General features: G+C 37.0%; 1 protein-coding gene across 1 annotated transcript in view; it reads right to left on the bottom strand.

The window, feature by feature from the left end:
* Positions 1-599: 599 nt before the first annotated feature.
* LOC112049488 (OTU domain-containing protein 7B) overlaps positions 600-23368 on the bottom strand; it is a gene marked incomplete at its 5' end in the record, with an annotated part of 33405 nt that continues 10636 nt past the window's right edge. Inside the window, 8 exon segments of the mRNA XM_052886639.1 lie at positions 600-5166; positions 5931-6128; positions 7066-7311; positions 8231-8436; positions 9116-9360; positions 10041-10291; positions 14098-14248; positions 14801-14932. Coding sequence (XP_052742599.1) covers positions 4872-5166; positions 5931-6128; positions 7066-7311; positions 8231-8436; positions 9116-9360; positions 10041-10291; positions 14098-14248; positions 14801-14932 — 1724 coding nt within the window. The 3' untranslated portion in view covers positions 600-4871.

The raw sequence follows: 23368 nt of genomic DNA, 5'->3' as shown, positions 1-23368 counted from the left end.
AGGGTAAAGTTTTTGCTATAGTTGTGACCTGAAGACAGCTGGTGAGCTCTAGGGTAACTAAAGCGATTGCGAACTTTATTCCATCCGGGTGTTCCTTGACACCTCTCGAGTTTTTTTTTAAAACGAGGACCTCTCTAGCGAAGTTTATAATAGGGTGGTTTTCAATAGAGGTCCTGGGTGTGATTCCCAGCTCTAGACTAAACAAACTTGTACCATTCCCTTACTTGGGAATGGTACAAGTTTGTTTAGCCCGCACCATAATTATATTAAATCGTCACATATCATCAAGTGAGATCGCTCATCGAAGTCGAGGCCTAAATTGTCACTGCTTAGGAAGAAAATCTTTTGAGCATTTTTGTACTCTTACAACATTAACATTATAATCAATACCTTCATGTACTCGTAACCAAAGACAAATTCTGTATGTCTGTGATTTCAATTTAACAAACTTTGGAACAACTGAACCAATTTTAATAGGGTATTGAGGTGGACTATTGGCCTATCCCCTATAATTCTGAGAGGAGACTTGTGCTGAACAGTGAGCCGAAAATGGGTTACTAATGATGAATGTGTAGCATAATGTAAAATAAAAACAACAATCACATTTGCATAACCATTTATATTTCTACAAAACATGATATGCTCTTCTTAACCGTAAGGTATTATGAAAAATATAACAGTACCATCTGTTTAACATTTTTTAAAATACATCTTTTAAGTATTCATCAATAACAGGAGTTAATCTTATGTCATGTAATCTCACTTTATAACACTCACCTCACAGATCTATAAAGCTAAAAAATAACAAAATTAGTAAGTGTTTAGGGTGATAGGATAACATAACCTAAAAACAAAATGGTGGGAAAAGTTAACTTTTTATGCATGATAAGTAAACAACACTAAAAAGTACATATAATTCGACTTACATATAAAACTAACTACAGAGACTAATGGAAGATAGATAGAGGGGTCTCATTCGTAATCTTGCTAAACAGGGCTATCACTAAACTTTACAAAACAACCTAGTGATCACTGATCATACTATTAAATAATGTTTCTAAGTAATAAGGACATATTGTTCCATATTGTTATTGACTCTTACATCTACATTGTTACATAATTATTGTGGGATAAACAAATTAAATTAGGTCTTTTGAGCGCGTCTTTCTTTTTATTTATAAAGGTTTCTCTATATTTTACATGTTATATTGGTTGATTTATAAAATAATTCACAGATTGTTTGATTGGGCGACATTTCCACTGGTTAAAATAAAGTTGTAGCTGATATTGCACTAAAAACACTCTAAACATAATATATAGACATAGCGCGTTTTGAATATAAGTGTTTCCAGATTCTATTGTATATCTTCACTCTATCTATCTTATTTTTAGTCTGAGACTAAACAATTTAAAACTAAACTTTTAAATTCTAATAATATGGGACTAGAAGATCAAATGTTTTATTTGAACATATTTTTTTTAATGAGGAGCAGAGTATAATATTCCCAAGTTCTTGATACATTTGGATGCATATTTTATCTTTTATTAGGATCACAAAAATTAAGGTCTAACAAAAGATCAAAATTTTTAGAGGTATCTAAAATTTTACTATTCATTCACAATCAAGTGCAGATGCTATTTCTTTAAAAAATCCTTTGGATTAGTAATTATAGAAATAAACATTTATGTAATCTGTATTTTAAAAATAATTCTCCTATTACGAAGAATCCAAGGTCTTATTCCACAATATAGTGAACACAAGTATTTTCTGGTGTTTGTTTTTTAACATTAATTTTACCATGTAACTATATTAATTCCTAATTTAAAATTCCGTTATGAAGCTCTGCGATTGGCTCATCATATAACAGTCTATAATTTAAAATCACAAAATACTATTACTGTCAAAGACATTATTCGCCACATTAAGTGTTCAATATTTTTTTTCATTATAATACTTATATATTTACTTAAATATTGGGGCTTAAGAATGCTTTTTTAAATGGCAATAAAACAAAATACAGATGATATCATTAATCTGTAATACAGATGTATCAGAATAATAAATTTCTGATGATTAAAAAAAAAAAAAAATTAGCAATCGTTAATATTATGTTAGTCCAAACATAGTCTAATACATGAATCAGCATACAAAAAACGTGTAAAATGAATTAATATAATTTATGCCATAACCCAAGTTCAAATTAAAAATAAAATACAATAAAATCAAATTCGGACTAATAGACTTTTAACGACTAGACTCTAGAGTGGTATTTGCTTATAAAATTTAGATTTTTAAGTACAACTTCAAATATTAAACTCTAGCTACAGTTACTCTGTTATTCCGAATGTGATTTTACAGTATTATCTGGACCCATTGTTGTAAAATAATTAAGTTTGGGCAAATTTAATGATCGTTCAGAACAGTAAGGTACTATCAGTAATATCTCAGACCAATTACCATAGGACATGCCTCGCTAGACGTTACCCCTTTGTCAAAACTATATGATCACGATCTAACGTGTTTATACAAATTGCGTAAAATTGATGTTTCATTGTGTTAAATTTACACGCGTGTGTATTACGTTTTAAATTAATTGAATAAAAAGTTCAAGTCCTAAAGTAAACATTTACTCTGAATCAATATATTCGGAAAAGAAAAAAATCATATCTACTTGGTACTCTTATGACTAATGTGCTCATCTTATTTCATTCTGTTTCTTTTTTTCTCTCATTATTTTTTCTTTTTAAATTAATAATACAAGTATGTATGTTCTATATTTGTGATATTTAAGTTATCTTTTATTTACTTTTCTTCTTTATTCCATGCTGTGTTTATTTGTAAATAATCACTTATATTGATTTATAATTTAGTTACATTTTATTATTTTAGTTAGTGTAAGTAATTGTAAATAAACCTAATAAATAAATTTATAGTTGTGGTACACAAGATATATTTATTGGTGTTAAATATTTTGGATGTGTGAGTCTACCACACCCCCCTTTAAAAAACGATAGACAATTTTGTTGGTGAATTTGATTGCAATACAAGTCCAAAGGTAATTGGTCTGAGACCAATACAAATTAATATTCATATTCGAACTGACAGACTTTTTTAACGACTAGACTAGTATGTGCCTATAAAATTATATTAATAAGTACAATATAACATACTAAACTCTCTAGCTAAGTGTGTCTGTTAAAGTCCGGCCGCTCAGAGATTGCGTTTCTGACAGCTGTCAATGTAACCTTTTTATATTTGTTTATTGATTAATTGCCAATAATTTTAGCTCAAAATTAATACGTTTATTTACTTATAATTATTTTTTTAATGTTATTACTCAATATAAAGGTTAATAAAAGATATTAAAATTTCGCCCATTCAATCACGACCTGTCACAAACGCAATCACTGAGCGACCGGACTGTAGTTCGAATGTGGTTTTAGGCTATTTACTTCTACAATGGAAGCTTTGGATGTACAATATTGGAGGAACTATTATGACAAATTGCACATAAAAAATAACAATCTTAAACGTCTATAATGTAAAAAAAAACATTAAAATTAACAAAAATGTTACAATTTGCGTTTAATAATACTTTTTAAGTAGATATTCTACATTAAAACTTTTTTAGTTTTTACGAACTAATAATACGGTCGTATATTAATATATCCTGTATCTAGTTAACAATAATAATATCATAAATTCTAATGAATTATGTAAGTAGAATTTTTATTATTTTTGCTTCAGATTATAGCTCTTTGACAATAACTTTAAAGTCGGCTTAAAAGGTAAACATATCATAATAATACATTTTACCATTACATAATTTATATATTACATATTTATTAAAAATATTTGAATTTTCAACCAAGATTAGCCTTTTTTTAAGCAAAATGTTTTGTTAATCATTAATATTCTTCCGAGAAAAAAATCTAAATAAAGCTATAACCTGAACCTTTCAGAACATTTTGGTGTTACGATTATAAGAAAAATAATTATTTCTGTATAATCAGTTACAAAAATATATATGTAATTAACATTATATAATTACAATGATTATATATAATTTGTATTATTGTAACTACTTTGTTTTAGTTGGGGGAGTATTTTTACTTAACACTAAGACACAAAAATATATGATTTCACAAGTGATAGTTTTGGTAAGATTTTTTTTTGGAAAATGTACACAACATGAACACATAAAAATAAAAATAATTAAATAAAAAAATTAAATGGAATAAATGACCAGCTTCAAGTTAAATAAACTAAAAAAAATGGACACGGCAGTGTATGCGCCAAGTTTTTTGTATTAAATGAACATACCTACTCATAACAGCAATAAATAACCGATCCGCCTCCATTTTAATATTTTTTTATTGTGGTGCACCATGCAAGTGATAAGTAATAAGGTACGGAAAGAAAGAACATAAAGACGAACATAGTCGAGATTTAGGAAGTTTTTTAGTGAAAAGCGGGACATCGTAAAAAAAGTATATAATCAAAAGTTTTTGAATATTTATCTTTTTATTTGTGTTAAAATTACGTTGACGTGACAATAGATAATAAAAATATGAAATGATATAATAATTCTATAGGTATATAAAAATATATCCATAGAAAATTAATTTTAATTTAAAAACCGGGATATCCTGCCAAAATCGGGATGTCTGGCATCACTGTGTTAAGTTAATTTTCAAGAGCATGTTTTAAATATGTGGTTTTTAGAACTAGAAATAAAGATTTTTTTCAAAGAAGGAAAAGTTCGGTTATATAAATGATATTTAATAATTTCTTTTACCAAAATTGTCACTTTAGAAATCAAAAATACAATAAAATAATCTAACAACTATTATATTAAAAATGGAAGCACTTACTGTAACTTGGCGCATCTAGAACAGTAGTCATTGTTCGCCGGACTGCCATAATACATACACAAGGGGGCCCTACAGGGTTTGGGGGACGGGGGACGGTCATCGTAGAACGTAGACTTCGATAAGTACAAGGTTCGATCCTGTGCAGGCTTCGCGGACCGTGTGGTCAGGGTACGGGCGACTTCGTGCGCCGCTCGGTCCGCCTCGGCGTAGAACTGGGACCGGCCGGTACCGTACCTCGGTTGGGACGGTACGGACTGGTTCTGCTCTTTGCGGTTCTTTTCCGCTGTGTAACTGTAAAAGTAAGACATATTGTAAATGTTATGTAACAAAATCAAAAACAAAACTTGTAAAATATACCAATTCTCGCAACTTAGTTGTTGTACTGTAAAAAGTTGTGAGATCCATGTAACACCAAGCCAGTCACTTTATTCAGTTAAGGGACCTTCTGTCTCAAACTATTACGTAATTAGCAAACCTAACAATCATATCAATATAAAAAAAAACCTGTTGTATTTTGAATAACATATATTGACAATCAATTAACATATATTGACTTGGCAAGCACTCTTAGCAATTTTATCGAATATAATATGTATTACTTGTGATATATACTGTGTTCTGATTTACTGACATGAAAGTCAAGTCAGTAAATCAGAATGAAATCTTCATGTAGTTGTGACGTCATCAGTCTGCCGCATTTAGTATGGGCGCAAAAGATGTGCGAAATAGTCGACAATAAAAATCGTGCTCTCGTTTGTGCCATCGGTCGGGGTTATGCTCTCGTGAACATGTACCCTTTCCTGTTGCCGCTGTTCCAAAAATAAACTAGCGCCATCTATGAGTCTCAGGTTTTCAAAAGTTACTTGAAGTGTACAAAAAGGGATTGTTTCAAAGTTCTGTATGAACGCCATCTATTGGTAGTTTAAAATAAATAATACTGTTTGTGTGTACTGTAATGATTACAATTTTCGTAACGCATTCACAAACTTACTCAAGTCAAGCGTTTTGTCAAGTAAATGAGTTTTGCTTTAGAAGAATTTAAAAGGTCTCATTACCCAATCCAAGCTTCATTGAGGTAGTTCTTGACCATCTCTTCCTGGACTGGTGCCCTGGCCGCCAGCACTCTGCAGCACAGCACCTCGCACGTGGACTGTCTCCGCAGCAGGCCCTCCTCGGGGTTGCTCTGGCTGCCGCTCTTGCCGCCCAGCTTGGTTATAGAGCCGAAGTTCTTCTTCAGCTTACTGCTCATTGACCTACAAGTTTACATAGTTTCATCATCTCCGATTGTGATTTCACCCGCGTAGTTTCTGTTCCCGTGAAAAAACGGGAATATAATGTCTATGACACAAGTGGTAAACGAATTTTTAAAATCGAGTAAATCTCTAACTCACAAAAGTGACACATACATTAAATGAGTGCTTAGTACTAGATAATTCTACTTTAATAATGAAATGATTAAAAAATTATCAAGATATTTTTAGATATAAGTAAACTGCCGGGTGGTTAGGTTAGGTCTGAGCCAGGAATGGTCATTCCCCTTTGCGTTTACGGTTACGCGATAGTCACAGTATGAAAACTTTGAAAACTCCTACGGCACTAGGCACACTGAACAAAATAAGCCTTGGCGAAAGCACTGCCGTGCTCCCAAAAAGCGCCCCAATCACTGTTATCCTGTGACCTGTTTTTTTTCCTGACAGTGCAGTAGGTTCCTTAATGGGACCTCAACAGTCACCAGGAGTTTAAGGCGAGCGCAGAAGCATTGCCTGACCGAAGGCTGAAGTAGAATACTAAGGACGTCTCCTCTCGAGAATCGGACCTCGCTTTAGAGGGCCTTTCTGGAAGGGAGTTTTGGCCTAAGTGTATCTGTCCGCGAGAGAGTAAGGGTTTTATTTATTTATTCATTTAAGTTACATTTCCATATGTCATAAATAAAATGTCATAATTATTACAAATGGAACCCTGTGAGGGTGTTCTAACTACAAAGTAAAACTTAACTTAACTTAACATAACATAAGATAAGATAAGCGGAGAGGCGGATTTATTGTTTTTCGGTCAAAAAGTCATTAATTTTATAATATACTTTTTCAAGCAAAAAGTTCTTTTAATGTTAATAAAAACTCATTAATGTTTTCCTTTTTCTTAATTACCAAGGTTACCAAGGAAGACCTGGATTGAAAGTTAAATACACACCTTCCAATGCTTCCGAATTGTTTGGCAACAGAGTTGAATTGTTTGGAGCTCTTGGTGGAGAGCGCGTCGAGGGACCTCCTCAGCTCCTCCGGCGGAGGGCTGTGGGAGAGGCACTCCACGCGCTCCAGGTCGAGGTACCCGGCTAACATGGCGGAGCGCTGGTACTCGTCTGGGAGGAGGTTGTTTATGGTCTTCTGGTCGGGTTCAATCTCCCACCGGAAATCGTGGCCTGGGTCCACGTTGAACCTGGAAGATTGTTTTTTTTTTTAATTTTTATTTTTTCGTGTACAAACATACAGATAGTCTTTGGTGCGTCTGAATAGGATGTTTATATTTCTTTTATTTATTTGTTTTACCGAATGTTGTGTTTGAACCGAACCGTAAAGAAATAAAAAATAAACTCTTCACAAAATTTTTGATGTCTTTGATTTGTTTTTTCAGTTTTTATTATTTTAAGTTAACAAATATTGTGTTACTGTAGGTACAATATACGTCATTCGTGTTACTCGTAAAAGAGGTAAAAACATCAAAGCATTTTTAATTTTTTTAATTTTTTTTTTGCAAACATGTAACATATTAGTACATTATTTTCAAACATAGCAGTAGTAATCATAGTAGTAGTAGTAGTAGTAGTAGTAGTAGTAGTAGTAGTAGTAGTAGTAGTAGTAGTAGTAGTAGTAGTAGTAGTAGTAGTAGTAGTAACCATCCCATTAAGTTTGCAGTATTACTACTGTAACTTGTGACGGGCGGCCCCGCTCTTCCATATATAGTAGACTAATACATTTGATATAAATAATCATTAATACTAAATTACTAATAATAATTTCAGTTAAAGTTTTTAAAAGGATGGATATATGGGTACTTTATCTTCTACCTAGCCTTTTCACAATATTTCGTACAATTTTACACTCAACAGCAAAATACCTTAACCATATTAGGATCATCAAACTTTCTTTCAAAAGTCTCAAGAGACGAACACCACAAAAGTTTAAAGAAAAAAAAATGATAGGTTTAAAGAAAAAAAAATGATAGGTTAGGCCCATGGAAGTATTTTCCTGTTGTATTTTATATAGACGTTGGCAATCACTTTCTATCAAGTCGCCTGTACACTCATTTGCCTGTAATTAATTTTAAAACAAGAATGTATATGGTTACGAATATTTACCGAATAGGCATAGGATTCCCGGCCTGGTCTTCCAAAGGCACCCTGGCTCCATCAGTAGGCAAGGGCTCGCAAGGCACTAGGGCTGAGAAGTGACCAGCGTCATACGCTAGTAGTATCGGCGCTTTGCTGCAGACTTCTGGCTCCAACTCCAGCGGCAGGTAGATGCCACCGAAGGGGATTGGTGCTACTGGATCGCCACGGAAATCCTGGAAAATTAAATTAAATCCTTATCCATACTAATTATAAGGTTTTCGTGGAAACCATGGACTTTTCCGGGATTAAGTTGCCAATATATTTTTTTTTTTTATTCTTTACAAGTTAGCCCTTGACTACAATCTCACCTGATGTTAAGTGATAACGCAATCTTAGATGGAAGCGGGCTAACTTGTTAGGTGGAGGATAAAAATCCACACACCTTTTCGGTTTCTACACGACATCGTACCGGAACGCTAAATCGCTTGGCGGTACGTCTTTGTCTGTAGGGTGGTAACTAGCCACGGCCGAAGCCTCCCACCAGCCAGACTTGGACAAATTAAGAAAATCTCAATCTGCCCAGGGATCGAACCCAGGACCTCCGTTTTGTAAATCCACCGCGCATACCACTGCGCCACGGAGGCCGTCAAATATGAATGGGATAGTGGGATTAGTGTGACAGTGTTAAGTATAATACTGTGATAACTCTAAACAATTTAAGCTTGTAATGTTATTAGTAATATTTTTACCATACGAACTTTCATCCCTTATCACATAGCTAGATAGAGTTCCTGTGTGATAAGGGATGAAAGTTAATTGTCTAAGTGTTTCTGCGGGCGCGGCCGCGGCTCCGCTGACGTCACGCCGCTCCCACAGATGCGACACAGACAGACAGATTGGTGAGCTGCTCACCCTCAGCGCGACGTCCGCGAACACGATGACGGGGCGCCGCATGACGTGCGCCAGAGCGAACACGTGCAGCTGCTCCAGGCCCGCGTAGTGCGGCGCCGCGCTCGGCTGCGGGCGCGGCCGCGGCTCCGCTGACGCCGCCCGCACCGCGTCGTGCCACTCGCACTCCCACTCCGACTCCGACGGCGTCAGGCCGGCTGACTTCAGCGAGAGGCTCTCGGACCAGCGCCAGCGGCGTTTTATTGCTCCTGTTGGTCAAAATAAACCTTTTGATTCAAATAACCGGGAATAACTGCTTAACGTATTATCTGAAGCACGATTACAACAATAGCCTGCTATTATCTTGGAACAACTCAATATTTAATACACTGAAAGATGATTGAACAGAAGAGTAGAAAGGTGTCAACATCCACATCATCTGATGGACTTCAATTGCTGGACATAAGCGTTTTATATCGGCTCCCAAAAAAACCTGTCTTGCACCGCATGTCCAACGGCTATTTGGGATACTTTTTGTGACATCAGTCTGTTTCTTAGGGTGAACCAACTATAGAGCGTGCTCTGCATGATCAAATCAGAAATGAGGAGATCTGCAGAAGAATTGAAGTCACTGATTATAGCTCAGCGAGTCGCTCGGCTAAAGTGGCAATGGACAGGCCACATAGTTCAAAGAGCTGATGGACTTTGGGGTCCCAAAGTCAACTCCCTACTAGGTAGACCGAGGACATCAAGCGGATTGCAGGGAGACACTGGATGTTGGCAGCTTGAGTCTGTGGTATTTGGAAATACATGCAAGAGGCCTTTGTCCAGAAGTAGACTTCTATTGGCTGTTGATGATGATGATGAACCAATACGCATCATTCCAACACCTGGTAACCCCAATCCACACTACAAAACGTGTATATAGAAAGTGTAGTGTAGTACTCACTAGTAAGTACATCGCCTTCTTCACCAGACAAAAGCGCTTGCACCTTCGTCCTCAAAGCGAGGAGTCTGTCGTGGAACCCATACGCGGCCAGAGAGGCAGCGTGCGGCAAACAGTTGCCGTCCCCTGACGTGGCCAGGGGTAGCAAACGCGGCGCGCCCGGCACGCGGCCTTGGCGCCACCAGTTGAGAATACCAGCGGATTCTAGAGTCACTAGTGTAGCTGTCTCGAGGAGGTCCTTCTCGATGAATATCCTGGATGAAAAAAAAATCTTCAAATTTTCAAAATGACATCTTACTCTATAGATAAGATTTTATAAATCAAATTCCTTCGATGGGCCTGGACATTGATTATCATATAGTATTTTTCAATATTTTGGGTAAATTAACTGAAATATGACAATAATGGATGAAAATGTAGAAAAAAGTCAAGCCGCCTGGGAGCTTTTATTGAAAACGGTGAGGTAAAGTTGCATGGTGTGGATGGAGATGGACATATTCCTCTTTTATAAATCTACAAAAAAATCTGCGATGCATATTTATTTATTTCATGAATAACTTACTATACTCATTTTATCTTCTAAAAATTGGTCTACCAGAACTCTCTGGACTATCAGAAACTACATGAAAACGATGAAAACGATAAATGACACAAGTATGCCTCTTTGACCAAGAATTACATATTTGTTCCTTTTCCCGTGTAGGTCCTTGGAATGGCCCAAAAAATTTCTCCGAATTGTTTTCCGATTGGTGACATAAGGGTAGACCCGTTTTCCGTCCAAAGGATATGCAAATCCTGTCGGAAATGCAAATGGCAGAAATGCAGCCAATATACTTGCCACCATTCCTCGTGGGCATGATTTATTCAGTTATTTTGATAAGTTAGCTTAAGTTTCATATAGTATTATTACTTTGAAACTTCATAAACTTTATGGATGTTTGTTACTCAATCATGGCTCAAAGGCTGAAGGAATCTAGATAAAAAGTGGCACAGAGATAGAAAACATTCTGGATAGGTAATTAGGTTTAAGGTTTCACAAAAATTACATCTGCGTGGGTGAAACCATGGTGCAGTTCTTGTTATAAATATTTCTTTGTTATGTGTTTGTTGTTCGTTTCACTGTCAAGTTGTCTCGTTATTGCTAAACGCACGCAACGCTGCGATGGTAAAAAGTTAATGATGTGTCCCTAAGGCAACATTGTTACTTGCATTAAAGATAAATATTGACTTGAGAAATTGTCTGTGTAATTGACATAGAGTTGCCCTTTTTCCATTATAAAAAACTAGCGAACTTTGTTCACGTGAAATTCTGTTTTTCCCAAATCCCGAGGGATCAATGGATTTTCCAGGGATAAAAAGAACCCTGTGTTCTGCGCTTAAAAAGGAACTCTGAAAAAACAAAAGACAAAAACAAATTTTAAAGTTTTAGTCTGTCTATTCGGGTAGGCAGATCGAGCGAATGCATTGAGTAATAGTAAAAATGTAAAGGCGAAGTAAGTTATGAATTTATGTTCTCATGTCAGTGACTAAAATCTTTTATGAGAATAAATATAACTTTAAATTTAAACCTAACCTAAGTCTAGGGCATCTAGGGAATATAAGATGTTGCATTATAATTGAATGTAAAAAATAATAATCAAATACCGTTATAACAAGTATGTATTTGATTGATTGATTGTTTGTTTAGAATTCCACACCTTTCAGTGCGGATTATAGTGTATAATCGATGACCTTTTCCCTTAATGGTCGCACCCTAACTGCTAAAGGTTAAAAAAGTGAAAGGTTGAAGTACGTAAAAAGGGTTCATTGGCAATCTGTTGTCGATTTGGAGTGTTTAGGGTCGGCACAAGTGGGAATTTTAGCGTGCTATTGGCATCACCATTAAACAAAAACTAGCGGACGCCCGCGACTTCGTCCGCGTGGAATTCAGTTTTTCAGAAATCCCGCGGGAACCATGGATTTTTCCGAAATGAAAAGTAGCCTATGTGTTAGTCCCGAGTAAAATCTATTTCCATTCCAAATTTCAGGCAAATCGCTTCAGTAGCCGCAGCGTTAAAGTGGAACAAACATACTTACACACTTTTACACTTACATACTTTCACACAAACTTTCGCTTTTATAATATTAGTTTATTGGTGGAAAGCTTGGGTGCCCTGCTCATTCAACTTTGCGATTCACGAAGCTATCTTTATGTCGGTGACTTGGTTCTTATGCGAATATCCTCGTTTCTGATTCGATCATGTACAAACTTAAATCATAGCTCGCTCCATCGCCCACTTATAGACTCACCTCTTATGAGGCCTATAAAGTTTTATTTACAGTAAAAGCACCTTATTCGCAGGGGATAAGGTGCTCTGTAAATGTGCCGCAAATACAGAAACCATGAATATGGAATGGTATTTTACATGGGATTATACCGGATATGTTCTTGGGTAACAAAATATAAAACGGATAATTAACTGAAGTTTTTGACCATATTGATTAATTATTATCTTCAGTCTTGGACAATGGTTTAAAAATTGTGATTTCTTTTCTTGCTTGACTGTTTTAAGAGCTTCTTTAATTCAGATTGATATTCAGCAGTGGAATTCTTAAACCTTCACTTTACTACGTCACCATTTCATTGTATTATTCCATTCGCAATTTAAAGTTTAAATTTTACGTCATTTTCGGCAGTCAGATCCGCGAAAAACTAAATATTTAGTCGCGAATATAGGAATTGGGTCGCAATTTTTTAACCGCGAATAACGCGAATAATGGAGGCGCGAATAAGGAGTCCACCTGGTGGGGGGTCGGCCAATACCAGGTGTCTCGGTCACCAGGTGGACTGACGACTTCAAGTCGCAGGGATTCGCTGGATGCGGGTGGCTCAGATGTTTGGAAGTCCCTACAAAAGGCCTATATCCTGCAGTGGGCGTCCATCGGCTGATATGATGATGATGATAATGAATAAAGAGTGTTTACTGTATTTATTTCCGAGGCAACCCTAAGCACTCAACCCTTGGCACGGTGCCCAGCCACGTGCGAGCGACGCAATGTCACGGTGACTTGTTTAGGTGTGGCCAAGAAAAATCGCGGCTATAAATGACTTCACCCGAGTCACTAATATGTTTACTTGTAAAGGAGTTATTCGGTTCCACGGAAGTTAATTTTTCAAAGGGTGTGATGAATGGTATCGTGTGTTATAAGGTTTATAAATTTTGACTCTTTGGTATATTAACTTTAGATATGAGTCAAAGTTGGGTAATATTGTAAATTGTAAGACACTAGAAAGCCTGTTGATAGTTGTATCTTCCTCATTCAATAATAACTGAAAATTTGTGAGGATATGGAGTTTGGAAGATTGTTTTGGGCCAGAACATCAAATATCATAAGGTGTATCCATCTATACTAATATTATAAAGCTGAAGAGTTTATTTGTTTGTTTGATTGAACGCGCTAATCTCAGGAACTACTGGTCCGATTTGAAAAATTCTTTCAGTGTTAGATAGCCCATTTATCGAGGAAGGCTATAGGCTATTTTATCCCCGTATTCTTACGAGAACGGGAACCATGCGGGTGAAACCGCGCGCCGTCAGCTAGTGCTAATATAAATGCGAAAGTAAGTATGTCTGAAATTGGACACTGGAGCAGAACATATACAATTTTTTGTCCATCCTGGAAAAAATTAAAAAAAAATTCACGTGGGAAAAAAGTTCCTGTGGGATTAGTAAAAAAAAGAATTTCACGCAAACGGAGTCGTTAGCGTTTGCTAGTTTTTTACATTCTTCTTCTTTACAAGCTAGCCCTTGACTACAATCTCACCTGATGGTAAGTGATGATGAAATCTAAGATAGAAGCGGGCTAACCTGTTAGGAGGAGGATAAAAATTCATACACCTTTCGGTTACTAGGCGACATCGTATCGATACGCTAAATCCCTTGGCAGTTTTAGGAGTAACTAACGGTGGTAATTAGTCACGGCCTTCCACTAACCAGACCTGGACCAATCAAGAAAACCTCAATCGGCTCAATCGAATCCAGGGTCACGGAGGCCGTTAAAAGGTGTTACAAGTATATACCTAAAGTCTGGAGGGTAGACTGAGATGTCCGGCAGCAACAGGATGTGGTCGGAGGAGAGGGTGTTGGGTTCAGGTTCCGTGTTGCTGCGCAGGGCCCATACTAGCCCCTCGTTGTCTGTCGCTCGGGATATACCGCGCGAGAGCTTCCGACCTGGAATCAACACATTTCAGCATTACAAAAAAAACCCCTACTTTTTTCCCACAAGGGGAAAAACTGTGCTAGAACGTGATACAGCAATATATAGTATAAAGGGTAGGGATCAACCCAAAACTGCCCTGCCCTGCGTTCTGAATATTAAGTGTTAAGCATGGTATGCCTGGTATGATGGAGTTCAGCACGACAGCTATAGTCTCAGAACATTACAATGCTAGGCCTGTAGCCAAGTGGTAGATTTTTGCGATATGAGATGCGTTTGCGATTGTAGAAAGAGAATCGACGTGATTCTCTTTCAATCGCAAACGCACCGCAAATGACTGATAATGATGATGATGATGATGCACCCTAGGCCTCAGTCAGAAACTCTATTACTACTATTATTTGTCTACAAAAACCTAACATCACTAATTAACTAGCATTAATAATCATGCAACTCATTGGCATTGGCAAGATACATTTACCATCTACATCTATCGGCCACCTATATATATATATAATGCATGTATCTGCAAATAAATAAATTGATTGATTGAACTCTTAACTAACATTCAGGTGCCGGTGTGAGGACTAAGTTGGAGGGCGCAGAGTACGACATATTCAGATCGAGGGTTCCGACTGAACGGTCTTGGATGACGTCACCGCCCGCCCTAGGCCGTAAGGAGCTGCCGTGAACACGATCTGTGGACAACAAAACATACTATAAAAAACTGGAAGTATACGATACAGCAGCTTCCAGAAGGCTGGCATCGATTGGATGTCGTGAGTTAGACGCTAATTATGGGCTTCATAAAAAGGCTCAGAATCCATCATCCGGCGATGGAGCGAAGGAGTATTTCTGCGTGATCGAGTCAGAAATGAGGATATTCGCAGAAGTACCAAAGTCACCAACATAGCTCAACGTGTCGCGAAGCGCAGCTAATTGGCAATGGACGAGGCACATCATAGAGAGAAGTCAATTTATCGATCGTACAGGGTATATTGTTTATCTCGGTGTCCGATTTTCGGTGTTCCAAATAAATAAATCTAATAAACACTTGCCATTACCTATACTAATGACACATGTACGAATCATCGCGGTCGTCTAAATAGATGTTATGAAACGACGAACATTGATTCTTTAGAAAAATAAAAGTAGTTTTGCCATAATGTAAGCATATGTTAACGAGTTGCCGGATGTAATTAAAAAATAGTTCCATCCAAAGAAAATCAAAAAGACGTGAGAAATTAAATGGGGGTGAATGGACTGGATACTGACGTCACTTGAAAAACTATTTCTGCTTGTTTTATAGTCAGAACAAGCTTCCGCCCTATATGGTGATGTGAGAATATCATAAAAAGATGGTGTATGAGTGATTTGGTTATTTATGAGCTTGGCCGCGAGGATGTTGACCTCTATCTTTATTTTTAATATTTTTATTACAGTGTCTTGTTAAATTTATACAATAAAACGGAAATCCTTCAGTTACCCTTAAGCTACCAGACATTTTTTTTATTACGGACAGTGTGTTTTCTTTCTGGTAGCTCATGAATTAAAGCCAATTCTGTTGAGCTATCTTTATGATTGCAAGTTTTTACAAAACTTATGAAAAAACTAGCGGACGCCCGCGACTTCGTTCGATGGACATGGATTTTTTCTGGATAAAAGGTAGCCTGTGTGTTTATCCCGGATATTATCTATTTCCGTTTGAAATTTCAGCTAAATCGGTTTAGTAGTTGCGGCGTTAAAGAGTAACAAACATCTATACAAACTTCCGCGTTTATAATATTGAATAGGACTTTTTTAGGAGAAAGAAAATCTTTTTAACCTAAAATTCCTATCCAAATTACCTATACAAATATTACAACAATATATACAATATATACAAAATTTTGAGTTTTATGCGTAAAACCAGCAAACAGAAATAACATTTTTTTCGCAAAAACTCGGTGTGCCATTCAAGTAATCAGTCATTACATCGTTTTTCATCGTATTTTCGTTTTTGCAATCATCTAACATTGTGTTTTCAACGAAATTACACAATTATCATAATTTTACGTAAAGTAACATTAATATAGTAGTAGTAACAGGTAGTAACGTTATTTTAACGAAAAACTGGTATTTACGTAATTTCGTTTATAAAATAAAAAAAACTTTATCTTTTTTTTTCTGATTGTGTAAGTGCCGTAGGCTCCATATGGGACCTCAGCGGCGTCACCGGGGGGTTTGGGCGAGCGCAGAAGCATCGCCTGATGGGGCCCGAAGGCAGAAACAGAGTAGATGGGCGGAACGGCTCTCTAAAGGCGTCTCCTCTGAGACTCGGACCTCGGCTTAGATAGCCGTTCGGGAAGGGTGTTTTGGCCTTAGAGTATCAGTCCGGATGCCCCTGAGATCGTGAGTTAAAAAGCCCACGTCTGGGTGACGTCAGATATCGGGGGCCTCGTCTTCGCCGGCGAAGACGCTGTGTAGCTTGTGTTTAAAACTTTACCACTTCATGTAAAATTATGCAGTTAAGGTTATTTCGTTGAAAACACAATGTTAGATGATTGCAAAAACGAAAATACGATGAAAAATTACGTAGTGACTGATTACTTGAATGGTACACCGAGTTACATAATAACCCTGCTGAAATGTACGAAATCCTCACGGATACTTAGAGCCATAATGCTAAGCCATTTAGCGCTGACACTATATAGCAATGTAATACGCAATTGAGTAAAGCAACCTCCAGTTGAACTGTTTGAACTTGTCATCTGTTGTCTCAACCAGGCTTATTTTAATGGCTTCTAATCTACTAAAGTGATGGATTGACACTTTTTTCATTCTTTACAAGTAAGCCCTTGACTACAATCTCACTTGATGGTAAGTGATTTTGCAATCTAAGATGGAAGCGGGCTAACTTGTTAGGAGGAGGATGAAAATCCACACCCCTTTCGGTTTCTACACGACGTCATACCGGAATGCTAAATCGCTTGGTGGTAAGTCTTTGTCGGTAGGGTGGTAACTAGTCGCGGCCGAAGCCTACCACCAGCCAGACCTGGACCGACCTCAATCGGCCCAGCCGGGGTTCGGAACCTTCGTCTTGTAAATCCACCGCCCATACCACTCACATAGGGTCCGACAAAAATTTAGTGTATGTACTATGTACGTCTCAATATTCACGCCTGAAAATTGAAAGGTGTGCAGAATAGGTTGCGCACAAAAAACGTAACGCTTTCATCTTATAACTACTGTAGAGTAACTTCAAATCTGGCTAGATTGTAGTCAAGGTGATTTGTCGATAAGCACCACAAAAAGCCTGAATTCCATTTTTGAAGTTTCATATTTTCAGCGATATGAATCATACATAATATAGTATTATTAAACTTTGAGTACATATTGCATTTTGTCGCATCTGTCTGTGGATATTTTTAAAATGACCACGTCTTCACGCGTTGCGTTGTTCAAACATCGTTATCAACCCATATACGGCTCACTGCTGAGCTCGAGTCTCCTCTCAGAATGAGAGGGGTTAGGCCAATAGTCCACCACGCTGGCCCAATGCGGATTGGCAGACTTCACACACGCAGAGAATTAAGAAATTCTCTGGCGTGCAGGTTTCCCCACGATGTTTTCCTTCACCGTTTGAGACACGTGATGTTTAATTTCTTAAAATGCACACAACTGAAAAGTTGTAGGTGCATGCCCCGGACCGGATTCGAACCCATAACCTCCGGAATCGGAGGCAGAGGTCATATCCACTGGGCTATCACGGCTTTCACGGCACGGATATGAATCATACATATATTATTAAACTTTGAGTACATATTGCATTTTGTCGCATCTGTCTGTGGATATTTTTGAAACGACCACGTACGTCTTCACGCGTTGCGTTGTTCAAACATGACTTGAAAATATTATTAAACGCGGCACTCCGTGCCAAAACAATCATCATTGTACTATATCGATAAATTGGAACGGACAATAACTCATACCATTCAATAACTGGGCAACCGAGTTTCGTTTTTCCAAGAACACGAAACTTGATGGTGTCAATTCATGTACTTGAAAAAACTGTTTAAAATCGATAGTGTGTGTAAAACAATTGTCATTGTACTATATCAATAAATTGGAACTGTGTGCCTTGTGGGAGTTTTCAAAATTTTCATACTGTTACTATCGCGTTAACGTAAACGCTAATTTATATGGATCGAAACAGTTGTGCAGTAGTGCTACCAGATGGCGCTGTTTCAATTCCTTCGAAATTCGCGTTTACGTTAACGCGTTAGTAACCGTATCAAACTGACACTGGGCCCTCTGATAATAATAAACAAGTCATTTTATATTAATCATTTTTTTATAAATTATAAGTGTTTTGTATTGTATTTTATATTAATAACATTGTTAAAAATTAAAAAAAAAGGATAAATAAATAAATGAGAGAAAAAATAACTCGTACATTCAATAACTGGGCAATCGAACTTTGTTTTACCATCACGAAACTTGATGGTGTCAGACGTCAGTCTCATTTTCTTGAAAAGCTTTTTAAAACTCGATAGAGTTTCAAATTCGTCTCTAGGCCTCTTTCTGTAATATCGTGTACGGATGCATTCGAAATTCACACTTTCGAGTTCTAAAAATAGCGCTACAAAGATATTAAACTACTATTGTCTTTTAATTTATATTGAAGCTCAAAATATGTGTAAATATAATTGCAAACATAAATTATTTAAGAATTAATAAATAAATTAACAAGTTCCTAATGGGAATTCCGGGAAATAATTTAATCACTGTCACCCTAAATTACTCCTCATAAATTCAAATTCTTCATACTAGTACACTACAGCTTGTACAGCTATCCATTTATACGCCCAAAATTTATAGGTACTTCTCATCAAAAAAAACGCAGTCCGCAAGTACTGTTCAGGCGGACTGTTCCGATTTTTTAATGAGAAGTATATAACATACATACGTACAACACAACTCTCCTTCGGTAGTACACTTTAGTTTTGGTAACTTGACTTTGCACTATGTAGAACTTCAAAATAGTTTTTCATCTACCAAAAATATTAAGACTTGATATTCTTTTTTATTTGTTCCAAAAATATATGTTTACTTTAAAGCGCCATTATACAAACTGTTTATTACAACCACTTCAGTATCCTCGTAGGTTAAGTCCTTTTCATGAAAGAAGTCCCCCAGACGCGGCGATAATGTCTTAATGGCGTTTATCATTTGGTAATGGCGGTGTTATATAATGATTTATTTATTTTGCTATCATCCACGAAAAGTCGACGAACCCATGCGACAACGTCACCCAGGTCCGGCAAAATACTCTCTACGTACGTTTCACCCCGAAACCGGAGCATCCTCAGGAGATGTTGACTCTACAACGTGCAATTGCAAAGTGTCGTTTTCGACCTTTGCTTCGTCTTTTATAGACCAAATGGTAGGTGGGGCAAGAGGTGGGCGTTGCCAAGATATTCATAATATAAGCGATTTATCTCGCATCGAATTCAAACATTTTTATTAGTGGTGACTTCGATAACTCTATTTGTTCATTTAATAAGGTAATTCCTGACTTATTATGTTTTATTATCTCTAATTGTTCCAAAACGCATAGTCGTAGGCCTTTATTGCAAGTGTGTAAAATGTCATACATATGATTATCTGCCAGCTTATGACCAGTATCTAGGAGATGCTTTGCAAAGTGCGACCTTTGTGGACGGTCATTTCGAACAGCGGATATGTGCTCTTTGTAACGTGTATCAAAGTTCCGTCAATCGTTCAAACGTGTATAAAAACCGGTCGGAACTTTGATACACGTTACAAAGAGCACATATCCGCTGTTCGAAATGACCGTCCACAAAGGTCGCACTTTGCAAAGCATCTCCTAGATACTGGTCATAAGCTGGCAGATAATCATATGTATGACATTTTACACACTTGCAATAAAGGCCTACGACTATGCGTTTTGGAACAATTAGAGATAATAAAACATAATAAGTCAGGAATTACCTTATTAAATGAACAAATAGAGTTATCGAAGTCACCACTAATAAAAATGTTTGAATTCGATGCGAGATAAATCGCTTATATTATGAATATCTTGGCAACGCCCACCTCTTGCCCCACCTACCATTTGGTCTATAAAAGACGAAGCAAAGGTCGAAAACGACACTTTGCAATTGCACGTTGTAGAGTCAACATCTCCTGAGGATGCTCCGGTTTCGGGGTGAAACGTACGTAGAGAGTATTTTGCCGGACCTGGGTGACGTTGTCGCATGGGTTTGTCGACTTTTCGCGGATGATAGCAAAATAAATAAATCATTATATAATCATGATGAACTTCCGCAAAGTAACGCCTGCTTCTATCCAATATTTAATGGCGGTGTTATTGTCATTTGAGTAAGGCGCTGTCAATTTTAGTTCATGTTTTATCCGTGGGACTTCTTTCATGAAAAGGACTCTAGGTATTGTCGAGTTGGCTTCGCGTATTTGTTCCACTGTCGGACTATCGAAACAATGCGCGCTTCGCTGCGGTCAAACGCTAGACACAATAAAATCATTCAACGGAAATCTTTTGTCCTTGTAACGCTCTCAAAACTATGTGAGAACTAAAATGGCTGGTCCGGTTAACACATACTGCGGTACGAGGTCAATTGACCCCGTACGTCTAGCGTATGCAAGAGTTAGGAGGTCGATCGACCTCGTACCGGACCACAAAGTTCTAATATGAGGTCAAAAAACCTCGTACCGCACCAGAGGAAAGTACACAAAAATCAGTGCCGCAGTGTTAATTGGGGACAAGTTTTCAGCCATCCAAAAGATACCTGTAAGCCTAACATGCGACCCACGACAATTCTCGGGAAGAAAATCGACCAATAGCGACCGGAAATATCGCTCTCTCTTACGTCCCAACGGAACGGAGAAGAAAGCGATGTTGCCGGTTCAGCGCTATTGGTCGATTTGTCTTCACGGGATGGACGGCCTTTGTGGCGCAGCTGTATGCGCAGTGGATTTACAAAACGGAGGTCTTGGGTTCGATCACCGGCTGGGGCGATTGAGGTTTTCTTAATTGGTCCAGTCTAGCTGGAGGGAGGTTTGTATGTCCATGTTTTTTGTTATTCGGGCATCACGCTGAAACTACTGAATGAATTCAAATAAAACTTTTGCTCGATTTGAAAACATAATATGGAGAAGGTTATAGGATACTTTTTATTTCGAAGATAAAATAAGAAGGGATGCAATAGGGGTTGAAAGTTTGTATGGAAAGTCCGTAATTTTTAGAGTTACAGTTTTAAAAAACTTAAAAAAAACATAAATCATAAAAAAATACGAAATATAATATGATTCAAAAATTTTCATTATTTGGTGAAATAGAGCTTGAAAGTTTACATTGATTTCCACGCCGACGAAGTCGCGGGCGTCCGTTAGCATTCCATAGACCATAAAAGGCAAAGGCCTGGACATAGGCCCTGCGGCCTATGGCTCTGGCTTGGAATTATCATAATTACATCATAATTAGCTTTGCCTATATTGTTAGTGTAGTCATGTCATATATGAATAAACGCGATCCCTTTACAGGCGTGTTGTAAGGGCGTGATAGGAAGCAGTTAAGTTAACATTGGGGAAAAAAGAATTTTAGAAAGTCTGGACCGCAGATAATCGAATCACTAAAAGTTTGTTCCGACGATATCAGAACAACAAATGTTATTCAGACACGCAAATCTTTTTCCTTTATAAGGTAATCGGTTAAAAGAAAACGTTTTTATCAGGAAAACGCACAGTTCCTGCTAATAATACAAAACTGAACTGAATATTAATTACTTTATTTGAATGTTTTTACGTAGAGACAAATAGACATCAGTGATATAACTTGTAAATTAATTAGTTGCGTTTGTTAAAGGATCTTATTAGATACTAGCTGACGCCGCGCGGTTTCACCCACGTGGTTCTCGTTCCCGTAGGAATACGGAGATAATATATAGCCTTTCTCGATAAATGGGCTATCTAACAATCTCAATCATGAGGGACCGACTTGAGAGAGAATAGGTGGCTTTGGTGGTAGGGTAGCCGGTTTCAAAGTATGTGTGTGTGAGGACTCCTTCTCGGTGTGTTGGCAGATACTTTGCTTCCTGGCAACTCACCGAATAACAAGGATAAAGTATAAAATTGAATCACTGAAAGGTCACCAGTTACCACGAAGCAAATTTTCTGGGACATGAGTTTTTGATATTTTTTCGTTATAGTAAAGAAAATATAATAAAATTACGCTTTGCACTCATAGTTAGAAGACGGATAAGGCTAACCCTCCTAGATTTTTATAGCTCTGCTATCTCTGAGCAAGTTCCATGAAAACATGAGTTCAAAGAGAGATGATGAGAATGGGCAGACAAATTTCAGCTTTAAAACGAAGGTCTGACACGCACAGGCGTTTCCATTCTGTAAATGACATAGATAAGTAGGGGGAATAATAATAGTTTATTTTTTTTTTTTTTCCAAAGATTCAACATATTAGTACATTATTTTCAAACATAGCAGTAATATTGTGATTGGAACCATCCCATTAAGTTTGCAGTATTACTACTGTAACTTGTGACGGGCGGCCCCGCTCTTCCATAATATATAGTAGACTAATACATTGGATATAAATAATCATTAAATCTAAATTACTAATAATAAACAAAAGTGCATGTGTTTGTGTTTGTGAGTGATTTGTGTGTGTTGTGTTTGAGTGGTGTGTGTGAGTATGTGTACATGAGCATGCGAGTTGTGCAAGTTTTTATATTCCGATTTATGCTACACTTGATGCAAAAGGTTTTCGGCTTGATCATAGTTAAGTTTAAGTAACCAATCTGTAAGAATTTTTTTGCAGTTATGTGAATTTAAAGAGACGATGTTTAATTTTTTGTTAACTATATTGTAGAGGTGAGTGGATTTTCTTGTAAATTGATGAGCCGCAAATTTAGTTTTGCTTCGGATTGTATGTAGTACGGTTTTTCGTCTCCTCTCTTTATTATTATTTTCATTGCCCGGAGGTACATTTTTGTGTACTTTTAATAGTGAAAGTAATACATATAATTTTCTAACTGTAAGTAACTCACAATGTTTATATAAGTAATACATATAATTTTCTAACTGTAAGTAACTCACAA

The sequence above is a fragment of the Bicyclus anynana genome, chromosome 17 (assembly GCF_947172395.1).
Source record: "Bicyclus anynana chromosome 17, ilBicAnyn1.1, whole genome shotgun sequence".
NCBI classification, from domain to species: Eukaryota; Metazoa; Arthropoda; class Insecta; order Lepidoptera; family Nymphalidae; genus Bicyclus; species Bicyclus anynana.
The sequence above is the reverse complement of the archived record's forward strand: the minus strand, read 5'-3'. Positions and strand labels throughout refer to the sequence as shown.